The 19425-nt window shown below is 43.3% G+C and overlaps 1 protein-coding gene across 3 annotated transcripts in view; it reads left to right on the forward strand.

Annotated features, from left to right (window-relative positions):
• The window catches only part of si:dkey-237i9.1 (SEC14-like protein 1), a 100229-nt gene extending 81903 nt beyond the window's left edge, over positions 1-18326 (forward strand). For 2 of the 3 annotated variants that reach the window (XM_061880659.1, XM_061880661.1), the window contains 4 exons: positions 197-448; positions 3164-3342; positions 3636-3662; positions 12011-18326. In XM_061880659.1, coding sequence (XP_061736643.1) covers positions 197-448; positions 3164-3342; positions 3636-3662; positions 12011-12116 — 564 coding nt within the window. In that variant the 3' untranslated portion in view covers positions 12117-18326. The remainder of the gene's footprint in view (positions 1-196; positions 449-3163; positions 3343-3635; positions 3663-12010) is intronic. The other variant, XM_061880660.1, reaches the window with a different exon arrangement.
• Positions 18327-19425: the final 1099 nt, after the last annotated feature.

Below are 19425 nucleotides of genomic sequence, written 5' to 3' on the forward strand. Positions count from 1 at the left end.
TGTAACTGATATCATTTGCATTGGAAAAATAGGAAGTATTGTCCTATAAACATACACAGATGAAAGTGTTTTGTTTGAAAATGCTGTTAGTAAAACCACCAAAGATGTTTGACACAATTCAAACTGTATGTTTAGCTGAATCCCTAAACTCCATTTGTTCCCTTTTTTTCCTCTTTTTTTTTTTTTTTTTTTGTAGCTTTTGATTCAGATTATTGACGCCTCCTCTGTCGTCACCTGGGACTTCGACGTCTGCAAAGGCGATGTCGTCTTCAACATCTACCACTCCAAGCGGGCGCCTCAGCCACCCCGCAAGGACCCACTGGGAACTCATGGCATCACCTCCCCCGGCGGCAACAATGTGCAGCTTATTGACAAGTCCTGGACGCTGGGGCAAGATTACAGCAGGGTGGAGTCTCCTCTAACCTGCAAGGAAGGAGAAAGTGTGCAGGTAAATGCGCAGGGAAACAATTAGATGTTGGTCCATGTAGGGCTGGGCGATATGGCCTTTTTTTAACAACTCAATATTTTTAGGCCATGTCACGATACACCATATATATCTCCATATTTTGCCTTAGCCTTGAATGAACACTTGATGCATATAATCACAGCAGTGTGATGGTTCTATGTGTCTACATTAAAACACTGTTGTTCATACTGCAACAATATATGCTCATTTTAAACTTGCATGCAGAGAAAGAAATCACAACTAAGTCAATTTAGCAAAAGTGTATTTATTAAACAGTTAAGCAGTGGCACAAACATTCATGTCATTTCAAAACAGAAAGTGCAAGATTGTCAGAGACATTTTAAAACAAGCTCATTGTGCACTTTTGTGCACAATAAGATGACACAGGGGTCGGGAACCTTTTTGGCTGAAAGAGCCAAGAAACCCAAATATTTTAGAATTTATTTCTGTAAGAGCCATATAATTTTTTTTTTAACGCTGAACACAAATAAACACGTGCATTTTATAAAAGGTCTCTTATTCTTTGGAATAATATTGTTATTCTGAAGCTAACTGTGGAAGGGGCGTGGCCTGTGGGCCTGCAGCGAAGCAGGGGGTGCCAGTACCGGCTTCGAAATCAGCGACAGGTGCGTAAATGGCACACCTGGGCCTTGTTATCTGATCACCTGTCGCTCTGTTATAAGCAGCAGCTAGGAGGAGAGACGGGTTTGGGGCTGGAGCCAGATCGCGAGCGAAAACGAAAGAGAAAAAGACAATTGCTGGAAAGCAACCGAGAGACTTATTGAAAAATAAAACAATATTGTAACCCTGAAACAGGCTCATACGTCGGTGCTTGGTGGTCTGAAGAACCTCCAGGAGGGCAAGCCCCGCACTAACCAATAATAAATAAATCACTTCTTACCATTAACGCAACTTCTTGAACAGGTGCGGTAGAAACGGATGGATGGATTAAAAATGCATGAGAATGTTTTATACTTTTAACACTGTGATTACAAGTGGAATTATTCATTATTTATCGTGTTAAGCAATGCCAGCTCAGATTTATCTGAGAGCCAGATGCAGTCATCAAAAGAGCCACATCTGGCTCCTGAGCCATAGGTTCCCTACCCCTGAGATGACATATCAAAACAACACTAAATTAAAGTGAAGTGAAGTGAATTATATTTATATAGCACTTTTCTCTAGTGACTCGAAGCACTTTACATAGTGAAACCCAATATCTAAGTTACATTTAAACCAGTGTGGGTGGCTCTGGGAGCAGTTGGGTAAAGTGTCTTGCCCAAGGACACAATGGCAGTGACTAGGATGGCGGAAGCGGGAATCGAACCTGCAACCCTCAAGTTGCTGGCACGGCCACTCTACTAACCGAGCTATGCCGCCCCTGTTGTGCACTGTTTGTACAGAACGCCACTCTAATAGTGTAAAACAAATAAAGTGCACTTTTGTGCATGATGTCACACAAGATATTTAAATAAGTGTCAAATAATAGGAAATCAAATAGTGTATGTCCTTCACTATGTGGTAGGTTACTCCGGACATTATCTCCTTTTGTTGTTGAGTTGTTTTTTCGTACGTTGTTGATCTGGAAATGTTTGCCTCTGCATTTTGATGGTGTGGACGTGTGGCACCGAATGGAGATGTTGAAATGCAGAGTAGGCACTCTTCATTCTCTAGCAGGTGACTTTTCAAATAATGCTAAATATTCGGTGGAAGAGGGGTTAGTGCGTCTGCCTCACAATACGAAGGTCCTGCAGTCCTGGGTTCAAATCCAGGCTCTGGATCTTTCTGTGTGGAGTTTGCATGTACTCCGGCTTCCTCCCACTTCCAAAGACATGCACCTGGGGATAGGTTGATTGGCAACACTAAATTGGCCCTAGTGTGTGAATGTGAGTGTGAATGTTGTCTATCTGTGTTGGCCCTGTGATGAGGTGGCGACTTGTCCAGGGTGTACCCTGCCTTCCGCCCGATTGTAGCTGAGATAGGCGCCAGCGCCCCCCGCGACCCCGAAAGGTAATAAGCGGTAGAAAATGGATGGATGGATGGATTATCAGTAATGCTACTTTTTGTATCAACACTTTTGCCCCACATTCGACAAATTCCGGTTGTCTTTTCGACATATTCCCACTTGAAGCCAAACCACCTCCAGACGATGGACCCCCTGTTGTTTTTCTTGGGAATGAATTCTTCCTTCGTTTGACAGATGCACGCATTTGGTTGTTGTAATCAGGGAAAGTCCAAATAAAAGAGGAGGCGTAGAATTCGATTGTCAGAGCGTGGGACGACACTGTACAAGAGTACAGGTCTACGCGTTTCTCCTCATTGAGCTAAATTGAATCCAGTCTCTGTTGAATTCCTTGCTTCTTGTCTGTTTTATATATGGCGTCAGTGTTTGAACATGACAGTTGCATTTAGTGTTAAAAATATTGTACGACTCTCACGGGAATACGTTTTAAAATATTTGGCTTTCATGGCTCTCTCAGCCAAAAAGGTTCCCGACCCCTGCTGTGGTGTAATGCCAGCAGCTAAAAGCAACTGCATGAGAACGTATACTTGAATATCACCATATAGTCATTGTCTATATCGCACAGAGACAAACCCGCGATATATCGAGTACATTGATATATCGCCCAGCCCTAGGTCCATGTTTAGTTTCCTTGTGGGTTGATCCTCGTTTACCCGAACCTTTACTTTGTCCAGGGCTCCCATATTACACGTTGGCCAGGGTTCTACATCCTCCAGTGGAAGTTCCACAACATGCCTGCGTGCTCGGCCACCAATCTGCCTCGGGTGGATGACGTTCTGGCAACCCTGCAGGTCTCTTCGCATAAGTGTAAAGTCATGTACTACACTGAGGTGTTGGGCTCAGAGGACTTCAGGTTGGTAACTCAATAAGAGTATTACAGATGTTTGGATCAAATTTTACTTTACTTCGCCAATAATTTCAAACTTGTCTTTGAGACAACGAGGTTTTTTCACTCTCTTTTTATACCTCAAACGCGTCATTTTGCCAGATGACTCAGTTACATTCTGTTAAACGTATTGGATACTTTTTACAAGCCTGATAATCAAATGAGGATGCTTCCTTTTGATTTTGTTCTCTATCCAACCCACACCTGTTCTTTCTTGCCTTCTCCCTCCTGCCTCTTCCTCCTGTCCTCTTCCTGTGAAGAACTGCTTGCTGTGACGTGCAGAGTTTGTAAGTGGCTCATTGGTTGCCCCTCTTTCATTTAACCATATCCCTTGTGATTCCTGCTTTCGGCTGCAATCCCAACAAGTCTACTCCGCGGCAGCATGGCTGGTAGTGATGTGCGGATTGATGCTGAAATACCGATACCGCCAATTACAGATCTTTAAGCTCTAATATTGATTCCTTAATCAAAATCATGATACTTTAATCAGTTGAGATCATGTATACCATCAAAAGAGACACAGTGTAAAATAACTAAACCATTCAGATCTTGTCTAAATGAAATGCGGTTGGTGAGAACTACTTCTTCTCTCGCCAAAGTGCACTGTATTGCCTAATGTATTTGGCTACCCATCCAAATGATCAGAATCAGGTGTCCTAATCACTTGGCACTTAAGCATGGAGACTGTTTCTACAAATATTTGTGAAAGAATGGGCCACTCTCAGTGATTTCCAGCGTGCAACTGGCATAGGATGCCACCTGTGCAACAAATCCAGTCCTGAAATTTCCTCGCTCCTAAATATTCCAAAGTCAACTGTCGGCTTTAGTATAACAGAATGGAAGAGTTTGGGAACAACAGCAACTCAGCCACCAAGTGGTAGGCCACATAAACTGCCAGAGAGGAGTCAGCGGATGCTGAAGTGCATCGTGCAAAGACGTTGCTGACTTTCCGCACAGTAAGTTGCTTCAGAGCTCCAAACGTCGAAATTTGTGAAAGAATGGGCCGCGCTCAGTGATTTCCAGCATGGAACTGTCATTGGATGCCAACTTTGCAACAAATCCAGTCTTGAAATTTCCTCGCTCCTAAATATTCTAAAGTCAACTGTCGGCTTTATTATAAGAAAAAGAGTTTTGGGAACAACAGCAACTCAGCCACCAAGTGGTAGGCCACGTAAACTGACAGAGAGGGGCCAGTGGATGCTGAAGTGCATCATGCAAAGACTTTCCGCACAGTAAGTTGCTACAGAGCTCCAAACGTCGAAATTTGTGAAAGAATGATATTATGGAACTGTCATTGGATGCCAACTGTGCAACAAATCCAGTCTTGAAATGTCCTCGCTCCTAAATATTCTAAAGTCAACTGTCGGCTTTATTATAAGAAAAAGAGTTTTGGGAACAACAGCAACTCAGCCACCAAGTGGTAGGCCACGTAAACTGACAGAGAGGGGCCAGTGGATTCTAAAGTGCATCGTGGAAAGACTTTCCGCATAGTAAGTTGCTACAGAGCTCCAAACTTCGAAATTTGTGAAAGAATGGGCTGCGCTCAGTGATTTCCAGCGTGGAACTGGCATAGGATGCCACCTGTGCAACAAATCCAGTCGTGAAATTTACTTGCTCCTAAATATTCTAAAGTCAACTGTCGGCTTTGTTATAAGAGAATGGAAGAGTTTGGGAACAACAGCAACTCAACCACCAAGTGGTAGGCCACGTAAACTGACAGAGAAGGCTCAGCAGATGCTGAAGTGCATTCTGCAAAGACTTTCCGCACAGTAAGTTGCTACAGAGCTCCAAACTTCGAAATTTGTGAAAGAATGGGCCGCGCTCAGTGATTTCCAGCGTGGAACTGTCATTGGATGCCACCTGTGCAACAGATCCAGTCGTGAAATTTCCTCGCTGCTAAATACTCCAAAGTCAACTGTCGGCTTTAGTATAAGAGAATGGAAGACTTTGGGAACATCAGCAACTCAGCCACCAAGTGGTAGGCCACGTAAACTGACTAAAGAGGGGTCAGCAGATGCTGAAGTGCGTCGTGCAAAGAGGTCGCCGACTTTCCGCACAGTAAGGTGCTACAGAGCTCCAAACTTAGAAATTTGTGAAAGAATGGGCCGCTCTAAGTGATTTCTAGCATGGAACTGTCATTGGATGCCACCTGTGCAACAAATCCAGTCGTGAAATTTCCTCGTTCCTACATATTCCAAAGTCAACTGTCGGCTTTATTGTAAAAAAATGGAAGAGTTTGGGAACAACAGCAACTCAGCCACCAAGTGGTAGGCCACGTAAACTGACTAGAGAGGGGTTAGCGGAATCTGAAGTGCTTCGTGAAAAGAGGTTGCTGACTTTCCGCACAGTAAGTTGCTACAGAGCTCCAAATTTCGAAATTTGTAAAAGAATGGGCCTCTCTCAGTGATTTCCAGCATGGAACTGTTATTGAATGCCACCTGTGCAACAAATCCAGTCGTGAAATGTCCTCGCTCCTAAATATTCCAAAGTCAACTGTCGGCTTTATCATAAGAAAATGGAAGAGTTTGGGAACAGCAACTCAGCCACCAAGTGGTAGGCCACGTAGACTGACTAGAGAGGTGTCAGCGGATGCTAAAGCGTAGAGGACAAAGAGGTCGCCGACTTTCCGCACAGTAAGTTGCTACAGAGTTCCAAACTTCGAAATTTGTAAAAGAATGGGCCGCACTCAGTGATTTCTAGCATGGAACTGTCATTGGATACCACCTGTGCAACAAATCCAGTCGTGAAATTTCCTCGCTCCTATATATTCTAAAGTCAACTGTCGGCTTTATTATAAAAAAATTTAATAGTTTGGGAAAAACAGCAACTCAGCCACCATGGGGTAGGCCACGTAAACTGACTTGAGAGGGGTCAGCGGATGCTGAAGTGCTTCGTGCAAAGAGGTCGCTGACTCTCCGCTCAGTAAGTTGCTACAGAGATCCAAACTTCGAAATTTGTGAAAGAATGGGCCGCGTTCAGTGATTTCTAGCATGGAACTGGCATAGGATGCCACCTGTGCAACAAATCCAGTCGTGAAATTTCCTCGCTCCTAAATATTCCAAAGTCAACTGTCTGCTTTAGTATAAGACAATGGAAGAGTTTGGGAACAACAGCAACTCAGCCACCAAGTGGTAGGCCACGTAAACTGACTAGAGAGGGGTCAGCGGATGCTGAAGCGTAGAGGACAAAGAGGTCGCCGACTTTCCGCACAGTAAGTTGCTACAGAGCTCCAAACTTCGAAATTTGTGAAAGAATGGGCCGCGCTCAGTGATTTCTAGCATGGAACTGGCATAGGGTGCAACCTGTGCAACAAATCCAGTCGTGAAATTTCCTCGCTCCTATATATTCTAAAGTCAACTGTCGGCTTTATTATAAAAAAATTGAATAGTTTGGGATAAACAGCAACTCAGCCACCAAGTGGTAGGCCACGTAAACTGACTTGAGAGGGGTCAGCGGATGCTGAAGTGCTTCGTGCAAAGAGGTCGCCGACTCTCCGCACAGTAAGTTGCTACAGAGCTCCAAACTTCGAAATTTGTGAAAGAATGGGCCGCGCTCAGTGATTTCTAGCATGGAACTGGCATAGGGTGCAACCTGTGCAACAAATCCAGTCGTGAAATTTCCTCGCTCCTAAATATTCCAAAGTCAACTGTCTGCTTTAGTATAAGACAATGGAAGAGTTTGGGAACAACAGCAACTCAACCACCATGTGGTAGGCCACGTAAACTGACTAGAGAGGGGTCAGCGGATGCTGAAGCGTAGAGGACAAAGAGGTCGCCGACTTTCCGCATAGTAAGTTGCTACATACCTCCAAATTTCGAAATTTGTGAAAGAATGGGCCGCTCTCAGTGATTTCTAGCATGGAGCTGTCATTGAATGCCACCTGTGCAACAAATCCAGTCGTGAAATATCCTCGCTCCTAAATATTCCAAAGTCAACTGTCGGCTTTATTAGAAGAAAAAGGAAGAGTTTTGGGAACAACAGCAACTCACCCACCAAGTGGTAGGTAACGTAAACTGACAGAGAGCGGTCAGCGGATGCTGAAGTGCATCGTGCAAAGACTTTCCGCACAGTAAGTTGCTATAAAGCTCCAAACTTCAAAATTTGCATAAGAATGGGCCGCTCTCGGTGATTTCCAGCATGGAACTGTCATTGGATGCCAACTGTGCAACAAATCCAGTCTTGAAATTTCCCCGCTCCTAAATATTCCAAAGTCAACTGTCGGCTTTATTGTAAGAAAAAGGAAGAGTTTTGGGAACAACAGCAACTCAGCCACCAAGTGGTAGGCCACGTAAACTGACAGAGAGGGTCAGCGGATGCTGAAGTGCATCGTGCAAAGACTTTCCGCACAGTAAGTTGCTACAGAGCTCCAAACTTAGAAATTTGTGAAAGAATGGGCCGCTGTCAGTGATTTCCAGCATGGAACTGTCATTGAATGCCACCTGTGCAACAAATCCAGTCGTGAAATTTCCTCGCTCCTAAATATTCCAAAGTCAACTGTCGGCTTTATTATAAGAAAAAGGAAGAGTTTTGGGAACAACAGCAACTCAGCCACCAAGTGGTAGGCCATGTAAACTGACAGAGAGGGGCCAGCGGATGCTGAAGTGCTTCGTGCAAAGAGTTTGCTGACTTTCCGCACAGTAAGTTGCTACAGAGCTCCAAACTTAGAAATTTGTGAAAGAATGGGCCGCTCTCAGTGATTTCTAGCATGGAACTCTCATTGGATGCCAACTGTGCAACAAATTCAGTCTTGAAATTTCCTCGCTCCTAAATATTCCAAAGTCAACTGTCGGCTTTATTATATGAAAAAGGAAGAGTTTGGGGAACAACGGCAACTCAGCCACCAAGTGGTAGGCCACGTAAACTGACAGAGAGGGTCAGCGGATGCTGAAGTGCATCGTGCAAGGACTTTCCGCACAGTAAGTTGCTACAGAGCTCCAAACTTGGAAATTTGTGAAAGAATGGGCCGCTCTCTGTGATTTCCAGCGTGGAACTGGCATAGGATGCCCCCTGTGCAACAAATCCAGTCGTGAAATTTCCTCGCTCCTAAATATTACAAAGTCAATTGTAGGCTTCACTATAAGAGAATGGAATAGTTTGGGAACAACAGCAACTCAGCCACCAAGTGCTAGGCTATGTAAATTGACAGAGAGTGGTCAGCGGATGCTGAAGTGCATCGTGCAAAGACTTTCCGGATGTTAAGTTGCTACAGAGCTCCAAACTTCGAAATTTATGAAAGAATGGGCCGCTCTCAGTGATTTCCAGCATGGAACTGTCATTGAATGCCACCTGTGCAACAAATCCAGTCGTGAAATAGCCTCGCTCCTAAATATTCCAAAGTCAACTGTCGGCTCTATTATAAGAAAAAGGAAGAGTTTTGGGAACAACAGCAACTCAGCCACCAAGTGGTAGGCCACGTAAACTGGCAGAGAGGGGTCAGCGAATGCTGAAGTGCATCATGCAAAGACTTTCTGCACAGGGGCGGCACAGCTCGGTTGGTAGAGTGGCCGTGTCAGCAATTTGAGGGTTGCAGGTTCGATTCCCGCTTGTGCCACCCTAGTTACTGCCGTTGTGTCCTTGGGCAAGACACTTTACCCACCTGCTCCCAGTGCCACCCACACTGGTTTAAATGTAACTTAGATATTGGGTGTCACTATGTAAACCGCTTTGAGTCACTTGAGAAAAGCGCTATATAAATATAATTCACTTCACTTCACAGTCAATTGCTACACAGCTCCAAACATAATGTGACCTCCCAATTAGCCCACGCACAGTACGCAGAGAGCTTCATGGAATGGGTTTCCATGGCCGAGCAGCTGCATCGAAGCCATATGTCACCAAGTCCAATGCAAAGCGTGGGACGCAGTGGTGTAAAGCACCTCGCCACTGGACTCAAGAGCAGTGGAGACGCCTTCTCTGGCCTGATGAATCACGCTTTTCCATCTGGCAATCTGACGGATGAGTCTGGGTTCGGAGGTTGCCAGGAGAACAGTACATTTCGGACTGCATTGTGCCGAGCTTGTGGACAGCCTTCTCAGAAGAGTTGAAGCTGTAATAGCTGCAAAAGGTGGACCGACATATTGAATCCTATGGGTTAGGAATGGAATGAAACTTCAAGTTCGTATGTGAGTCAAGGCAGGTGGCCAAATACTTTTGGCAGTATAGTGTATGTCTGTAATGTGCTCATTCATTCAGTCAAAACATTTACTGGCAATAAAATGAGTCACTAAGTATTGTTTAACAGCAAGTGTGTTTTTCCATATATTGTAGGCTATGTGGAGACACTACATAGAGAGTTCAATATAAAAAGGATAACACATTCAGTGCGAAATAAAATCATCACCCTGTGATTTTATATCGTTTGAAGATGATTCCACAAGAGCAGCTGCACATGAAATACTTTACTTTTTATATTTTACTAGACACATTAGGTATTTTTGCACAATACATTGGTATCAGTTCTGTAAACCAACACCAGCCTGAATTGTAGTCTGTATTGGATTGTAAAGACAATCTCTGGTATGCACATTGCTATTGGCGAGGACGCTTAGCAGTGTGTGGGTATTGACAACGCCATGATCGACAGCTTCCATGTTTTGGCGCGCAGTCTTTTATTGTTTGCATGGCTTAGTTAGGGATTTGGACTCAGATTTGATCAGTACACCCCTACTAACAATACTAGCTTCAATGAAGTGTTGGATTTATGTTTATTTATTTTTGCATACTTATTCTAACAATCAACAGAATTGCATTTATACTTGTCTTTTACTACAGACTGGAAACACCATTTTTGAACGACTGAAGCAGTTGTCGAACAAGCTATCCAAAGTTTATTTTGAAGATATAGTCAACTTTGGATCCTTTGTGGGTACTTTGTTGGGATCAATTAAACTGTAAGGATGAAGGTTTGAATGTACAATTAAAAGATGAAAATATTCTTCATCCTAATGCTGAATAAGGCTGGTAATTGACATTTGTGTGAACCTGACGATCCCAGATTGGTTATGATTGTACTTTAGTAGAACCTGTGACATTGCTGCAGTCTTTCCCCATTCATGATTTAACCCAGCAACACTGTTTGTCTAATTGTCTCACTGATTGGCAATCAATATGATATGTATTAGTATAATTCGAATAACTAGCTGACGGATGTTTATTTTTTTTAAAGGCTGAAAACAAATGTATACAATTCTGCGTTAACATTTGAGATGTCCGATAATATCCGACTGCCGATTTTGTCGTCCGATAAATGCTTTAAAATGTAACATTGGAAATTATTGGTATCTGTTTCAAAAAGTAACATTTATGTATTTTTAAAACGCCGCTGTACGGAGTGGTACACGGATTTTTTAAAGGCTAAAAACAAATGTATACAATTCTGCGTTAACATTTGAGATGTCCGATAATATCCGACTGCCGATATTGTCGTCCGATAAATGCTTTAAAATGTAATATCGGAAATTATCGTTATCTGTTTCAAAAAGTAACATTCATGACTTTTTAAAACGCCGCTGTACGGAGTGGTACACAGATTTTTTAAAGGCTAAAAACAAATGTATACAATTCTGTGTTAACATTAGAGATGTTCGATAATATCCGACTGCCGATATTATCGGCCGATAAACGGTTTAAAATGTAATATGGGAAATTATCGGTATCTGTTTCAAAAAGTAACATTTATGTATTTTTAAAACGCCGCTATACGGAGTGGTACACGGACGTAGGGAGAAGTATAGAGCAGTTGAGTCTCCCAGTCATACTTACCAACCCTCCCGATTTTCCCGGGAGGCTCCCGAATGTCATTGCCCCTCCCGAAAATCTCCCGGGGCAACCATTCTCCCGAATTTCTCCCGATTTCCACCCAGACAACCATATTGGGGGTGTGCCTTTGCATGCCGGCCCAATCACATATCTACGGCTTTTCACACACGCAAGGCATACTTGGTCAACAGCCAGACAAGTCACACTGAGGGTGGCCATATAAACAACTTTAACACTGTTACAAGTATGCGCCGCACTGTGAACCCACACCAAACAAGAATGACAAACACATTTCGGGAGAACATCTGCACGGTAACACAACATAAACAGAACGGAACAAATACCCAGAACCCCTAACTCTTTTCGGGATGCTACAATATACACCCCCGCTACCCCCTAATCCCCCCACACCTTAACCCCGCCCACCTCAACCTCATCATGCTCTCTCAGAAAGAGCACATCCCAAATTCCAAGCTGCTGTTTTGAGGCATGTTAAAAAAAAATAATGCACTTTGTGACTTCAATAATAAATATGGCAGTGCCACGTTGGCATTTTTTTCCATAACTTGAGTTGATTTAATCCGGAAAACCTTGTTACATTGTTTAATGCATCCAGTGGGGCATCAGAACAAAATTAGGCATAATAATGTGTTCATTCCACGACTGTATATATCGGTGTCGGTTGATATTGGAATCGGTAATTAAGAGTTGGACAATATCGGCAACAAAGCCATTATCGGACATCTCTATAATGAACCTTGCAGCTGCATGGTGTTGATTGTGACACACATTCAGTCGGTCACGCTGAGAAAAGGTAGAAATGGAAGGAAAAGTTATGTTCTCCCTGACTCCATTGTGTCTCCTTTTTCCCCCCCAGGGGTTCCATGACCAGCCTGGAGTCCAGCCACAGCGGCTTCTCCCAGCTCAGCGCCGCCACCACGTCATCCAACCAATCCCAGGCCAGCTCCATGATCTCCAGGTAGACGTGGAAAGCACTGTCCCGCACCGTGGCAAACTCCAACCCTCACCCCCTGCACACCCTTTTTTAAACTTTGCACCATGGACAACAGAAAAAGGCAAAAAGAAAGTGAACACTCTTTAAAGGGCTGATTTTTTTTTTTTTTTCGTACAAAGGTCGTACCATTTCAATTGCGATTGAGTTTGATCGGCCCCTCTTCAAGGGTGTAAAGTCTCCCGGAGGCTTAAAAGAAGCAATATTATCCCGGAAAGTGTAAGGTCCCGATGGGCGGACACACTGGAGGCGCTGTTACATACGTTAAATGCATTTATTTTGACATTCCTCAATACTGCAAGGCAATAACCAGATGGCGGAGACGTCACTGTAGCAGTTTGGATGGTCTGTTACACAAAAAAATGCCTCAATATTTAATGTGTTACCAAGCCCATGGATATAATGTGAATGCACCTCGATGGACGTACTACATTCAAAAATAATGGACTTGGTTAGATATTGGCTGGGAAAAAAATAAAAAAATACCGCGCCACCTTTGATGCCTGGTTAGCTGCCTGGCATCTACGTGAGGGTCTTACCCCCCACCATCCCATTGAGGGCGCTGCAGACCCCGTAACATAAACCGCATACTTGACCAGGGTTCCGCTATTGACGAGCAATAACATGACTTTCTACAGTGTGAAATATTTGTATTCATCATGAGCCTTTTACACCTGCTGTTGCCATGGCAACCGCTCCGCAACAGTCAATGCCGCTGATTTTTTTTTGGGGGGGGGGGACTGAAGAGAATTCAAACCACAATGTGAGAAAATAAGCGAACACTCCCGAGACCAGCGTATGTCATGATGAATTGTATTTAGACAAAAAAGTTGAACAGCTAACACTAGTAGTAAAGATATATGTAATATTTTCTAATCCGCATAACTTCCTCACAAACTTTGTACATGCACACAAAAAATATTTATTCTGGACATTTCTTATCTTCTAAAACAGGGGTAGGGAACCTATGGCTCTAGAGCCAGATGTGGCTCTTTTGATGACTGCATCTGGCTCTCAGATAAATTGCTTAACACGATAAGTAATGAATAATTCCACTTGTAATCACAATGTTAAAAATAACGTTCAAAATATAAAACATTCTCATGCTTTTTTATGTTCAAAAAGTTGCATTATGGTAAGAAGTAATTTATTTATTATTGGTTAGTGTGGCGCTTGCCCTCCTAGGGGTTCTTCAGACCACCAAGAGCCTGTTTTAGGGTTACAATATTGTTTTCTTTTCTTTTTCTCTCAGTTGGTTTCCAGCAATTGTCTTTTTCTCTTTCATCCTCACTCGCGCTCTGGCTCCAGCCCCAACCCTGTCTCTCCTCCTGGCTGCTGCCTATAACAAAGTGACAGGTGATTAGATAATAAAACCCAGGTGGGCCATCTACGCACCTGTCGCTGATATCGAGGCTGGTCCTGGCAACATCCTGCTTTGCTGCAGGCCTGCAGGCCACGCCCCTTCCACAGTTAGCTTCAGAATAACAATATTATTACAAAGAATAAGAGACCTACTATACTCCGGAAATGTTGGTCTTACTTAGAAATGCACACGCTTAGTTGTGTTCAGTGTTAAAAAAAATATTATATGGCTCTTAGGAAAATACATTTTAAAATATTTGGCTTCTTGGCTCTCTCAGCCAAAAAGGTTACCGACCCCTGTTCTAAGAGGTTAAGACAAATTATCAGCGTGTCCAGGAAGAAACTGTCCAAGCACACAGAAATATTTATTTTGGACGCGCATACTTGCCAACCCTCCCAATTTTCCCGGGAGTTCTCCCGAATACCAGTGCCCCTCCCGAAAATATCCCAGGGCAACCATTCTGCGGACTTTCTCCCGATTTCCACCTGAACAACAATATTGGGGGCCTGCCTTTGAAGCAGGGGTCTCAGACGTTATTTTGCGGCCTTCACCTTATAATGAAAGATTCCAGAAAACACAGAGTGAGATGTTCTACCTCTTGTGCGAAACACAAATGCATAAAATGACTTAACACATGAAATGACGAGTAAAACATTTACAAACACAACAACCAACTTCTAAAACATTCAAACCGACTCCAAAACACATAAAATGACTCCGAAGAGATGCACAGTGAAATCTAAAACGTAAATTACTCCTAGAACACATAACAAGACTCCTAAAACACGTAAAAAACTCATAAAACACGGAAAAATACTCCTAAAAACATGTAAAAAGACTCCTAAAAAAATTTTAAAAACAGATCCTAAAACACGTAAAAAAAACCTCATAAAACACATAAATATAGTCCTAAAAACATGTAAAAAGACTCCTAAAACAAATTTGCTGTTTGCATCCTTTGTGAGCACATACACTTGGTGGCCTTGTAGGTGAACAGTGAACGTGAATGGAAGACCTGAAGGATAAAATAATTTACGGGTGCGCATCATCAGTAGTGTTCCTCTGGGTCACCGGGTGTTTCGGCCTTTAGCACTACAGAGGCGGCCAGCTACAGGATGATCAGACCTGAGCTTGCGACCCAAGTCCAATTAGCCATGATAGTCACCTTGTTGGCAGACATATCAGGGGACTATGCATGGCAGGGGCGTCCGGTTCCCTGAGTCCGATTTTGTTCTGCCTGACCGCATACCTCCTGATGCACTAGTTGGGGGCCCAATTGGGGTCATTCCTCTTCAGCCAGAGCCACCGGCTACTGGGGCGGTATAGCTCGGTTGGTAGAGCGGCCGTGCCAGCAACTTGAGGGTTGCAGGTTCGATCCCCGTTTCCGCATTCCTAGTCAATGCCGTTGTGTCCTTGGGCAAGACACTTTACCCACCTGCTCCCAGTGCCACCCACACTGGTTTAATTGTAACTTAGATATTGGGTTTCACTATGTAAAGTGCTTTGAGTCACTTGAGGAAAAAGTGCTATATAAATATAATTCACTTCACTTCACTTCACAAAGCCTCTGCACCCAACCTCCACAGGGCGGACTTCAGTATTCCAGCCACAATTTTTAGCTTCCGCGGCCAGCTCGGAATACCGCAAATGTTTCCTCTCATATGCCTCCTACATGGATTCCTCCCAGGGTACAGTGAGCTCAACAATGAAGGCCTTTTTGTGGGAAGGGGACCAGAGCACTAGGTCAGGCCTCAAAGTGGTAGTGGCGATCTCGGTGGGGAAAATCAGCTGTTTGCCAACATCTGCCAGCATCTTCCAGTCGCGTGCTGGACTCAGCTGATTTCTCTCTGACGGGTTAACGTTGTGCAAGTATTACATTTTCATATTAGTGCGGCCTGAGAGTTTTATATGAATGGCGCTTGACAGCGTTGTGTACTAAATGGCTCTTTCCACATTCTGGGTTGCCTACCCCTGCCTTAGTGGAAAAGCGGCAAACGAGTGAAAGCGACAGAGACGTCGCCATGGAGACGAGGGTTTTCTTACGTGCCTGGCTGCAGTCCCACGGCGACACCTGTCCGTCAGTAATAACAGTCCCCGATAACCTGGACCAATTCAAAACGTTATTTGTTTTTTTATTGTTTAATTTGCATTGCCTCAGACGATGAAAACAACATATATTTCTATATGACGCCGGATAACACTACGGGAGCCATTGGTTTTTTGCGCTCGCTATCCAGGTACTTTCCCGGCTATTATCCGCTGACCGCCTTGTTGCTGTAGGGAGGAAAAGCGGAACAACACACATTGCAGAAGTAACATTATTCTCCGTGCGTGGGGTAAATACAAATATATTCCACAACCCCAAACATGTCTTTTTCAAAGCCTGCAGTGAAGAGAAGGGTTAGTGATGAGCAAAGACAATTCCAAAAAAAGTGGGAGATGCAATATTTAATTGTTGAGTACATCGGCACCCCGACGTGTCTTATTTGCAGAGAAAGTTGTGTTGCATAAGGAATACGTCATTATACAACTAAACATGCTGAGGAGTATCCCACATTTTTTAAAAGAAATCTTTTCTTACGGCCAAGCCTCACCCAGACTCTGCATCCAGTGGCCCCCAGGTAAAGTGAATTTGAGACCCCTGCTTTAAAGGCACTGCCTCTCTCACCTGAAACCTTCACCACTTAACAGCCGCGTGCTGTCCAGGCGCCCGCTTTTCCCCCATATAAACAGTCACATAATAATGTAGCGTTGCACGGGTTTAACAATGGTCTTTACTCAAAGATGTCAAGAAATGCTGACACAATGTATGATATTTTAACTGGTTTAATGATAACGTTAATTTCAAGCACACACACACACAAGTCAATGCAAGGCATACTTGGTCAACAGTAGGGGTGTAACGGTAGACAACAGTTTTGGTTCGGTACGTACCTCGGTTTACAGGTCACGGTTTGGTTCATTTTCGGTACAGTAAGAAAACAACAAAATATAAATTTTTGGGTTATTTATTTACCAAATTTGGAAACAATGGCTTTATCCTTTTAACATTGGGAACACTATAATAGTTATGCCCACGTTAATCCACATTAAACTGCCTCAAGTTGTTGCTTTGATTAAATAAAACAACAAAACCTTTCTTCTACATATAAAAAGTGCAACATTAAACAGCTTCAAGTCAACTCATCATGCTTAATTTATTACAGCATTTGAGAAGCATGTAGTTGGCTTTTATTATGTAAATGTTATATTTGTATCAACATGTGATAGCAGGGACCCTGCCATTCAAACTAGGCTGCTACAATACTAATGATTAATGTAACTATAGCTGAGAAAATAGTACAACATCAATAGGAGAGACTATTCATACCTAAACACCATGGAGTTCAATGAAATAACAGACAGACAGGGCTTTGCTGCCCCTAACGCACACACACACACAGCAAAATGAGCTAACGTTACGCTAAAAGCTAACTAGCCTTCACCTCAAGCCAGAACTGCGAGCGAGCTGAGCTGCAGTTTAAGTTTCTAGAAAGTCAACGGGCTCATAGTGATGTTTAGAAAGTAGTTGACTTGGAAGTGTTATTATTATTTGGGGAGAATCCGCTGCTCCCCTGCTAAACTCATATCCGCTCGACGCTGAAGCATTGACAACATGCGTATTGAATACGCACTGCTGATTGGCTTTGTATGTAACCAATCAGATGGTTGTGTGGGCGGGACAATGCTTGCTGCTGAGACAGAGGCAGAAAGCAGAGCAGCTTGTGAAGACTTACAAACCCGTTCGGTACGCCCGCGTGCCGAACCGAAACCCCCGTACTGAAACGATTCAATACAAATACACATACCGTTACACCCCTAGTCAACAGCCATATAAACAACTTTAACACTCTTACAAATATGCGCCACACTGTGAACCCACACCAAACGAGAATGACAAACACATTTCAGGAGAACATCCGTCCTGTAACACAACATAAACGCAACAGAATAAATACCCCTTGCAGCACTAACTCTTCGATAACATATATGGCTTTCGGAGCTCAGTGCACAACTGCACACACAACAAGGAGGAGACGAAGCAGAAGAACGAAGAAGAAATACGGCGACGACGAGTAAGAAGAAGTATGCTTGCAAGTTCCAAAATGATTGGAAAAAATAATTTAATTTCATCCACGACAGCTCGAAGGGGAAGGGGTATGCTGTCTGAACCTCAACCACGCCCCCCCACCCCTTCAACCACACCCCCAACACCCCCCCTCCCCCATCTTCCGAATTCGGAGGTCTCAAGGTTGGCAAGTATGTGGACACATCTTCTTTTTAAGAGGTTGAAGGGCAACTGCACTTTTAAGCAGTTGAGCAAAATATCTTAATTTGGGTATTTATTTTTCAAGTACTTTTTTGTGTGCATGAAGAGTGGAAATGTTTATTATAACGCGTGTCATTTAAAAGTGTGCTAGTAGAAAACACAGTGTTGCCACTGTGCTAGTTATGTTTGGGGGTTTTGACGTACTTGATGGGGAGGCTTGGTGTTTGGGTTCATAACGGCTATTTGTTAATTACCAGTCATTTGTCAATAAACACCATGTTAGCCTTTGTAGGACTTATAGATACATAGCTGCTCCTTACAATTGAACCCATAAGAACCCCTATGCGTGCCCTCAAATGGTTCCCGTACAGCTTTGTTCTTGACTTGGAACTCCTGAAGAACCGAAGAGACCCGTAGGAACCACTTTGGAGTGGTTGTCATGTGACTTACCCAGGATGTGGCTTACCCAAAATGGCAGTGTTGTCAGGTTATTTCCAAATGGTTATTTTCCACCATGAAAGGTGATTTTTAAAGCATGTATAATACTTTTAATAGGGTGTCAACTAGAGATGTCTGATAATATCGGGCTGCCGATATTATCGGCCGATAAGTGCTTTAAAATGTGATTATCGGTATCTGTTTCGAAAAGTAAAATGTATGACTTTTTAGTGGTACACGGACATAGGGTCAATGAACCTTAAAGGCACTACCTTTGCGTGTCGGCCCAGTCACATAATATCTACGGCTTTTCACGCACTTACTTGGTCATCAGCCATACAGGTCACACTGAGGGTGGCCGTATAAACCACCTTAACACTGTTACAAATATACGCCGCACTGTGAACCCACACCAAACTAGAATGACAAACACATTTCGGGAGATCATCTGCACCGTAACACAACAGAACAAATACCCAGAGAACCCCTTGCAGTGCTAACCATTCCGGGACGCTACAATATACACCATACCCCGGCCACCTCAACCTCCTCATGCCCTCTCAGGGAGAGCATGTCCCAAATTCCAAGCTGCTGTTTTGATGCATGTTAAAAAAATATTTCACTTTGTTACTTAAATAATAATTATGGCAGTGAAATATTGGCACTTTTTTCTATAACTTTAGTTGATTTATTTTGGAAAACCTTGTTACATTGTTACGGGGCTGCATAGCTCGGTTGGTAGAGTGGCCGTGCCAGCAACTTGAGAGTTGCAGGTTCGATTCCCGCTTGTGCCATCCTAGTTACTGCTGTTGTGTCCTTGGGCAAGACACTTTACCCACCTGCTCCCAGTGCCACCCACACTGGTTTAAATGTAACTTAGATATTGGGTGTCACTATGTAAAGCGCTTTGAGTCACTTGAGAAAAGCGCTATATAAATATAATTCACTAATTCACATTGTTTAATGCAATCACAACAAAATGAGGCATACTAATGTGTTAATCCCACCACTGTATATATCTGTATTGGTTGATATCAGAATCTGTAATTAAGAGTTCGACAATATTGGGATATCGGCAAAAAAGCCATTATCGGACATATCTAGTTGTCAACTATTACAATTCAATATCTTCAATTCGTTTAATACAAAAACAAGCGAGGAAAATATTGC

The sequence above is a fragment of the Nerophis ophidion genome, linkage group LG20, assembly GCF_033978795.1.
Source record: "Nerophis ophidion isolate RoL-2023_Sa linkage group LG20, RoL_Noph_v1.0, whole genome shotgun sequence".
NCBI lineage: Eukaryota > Metazoa > Chordata > Actinopteri > Syngnathiformes > Syngnathidae > Nerophis > Nerophis ophidion.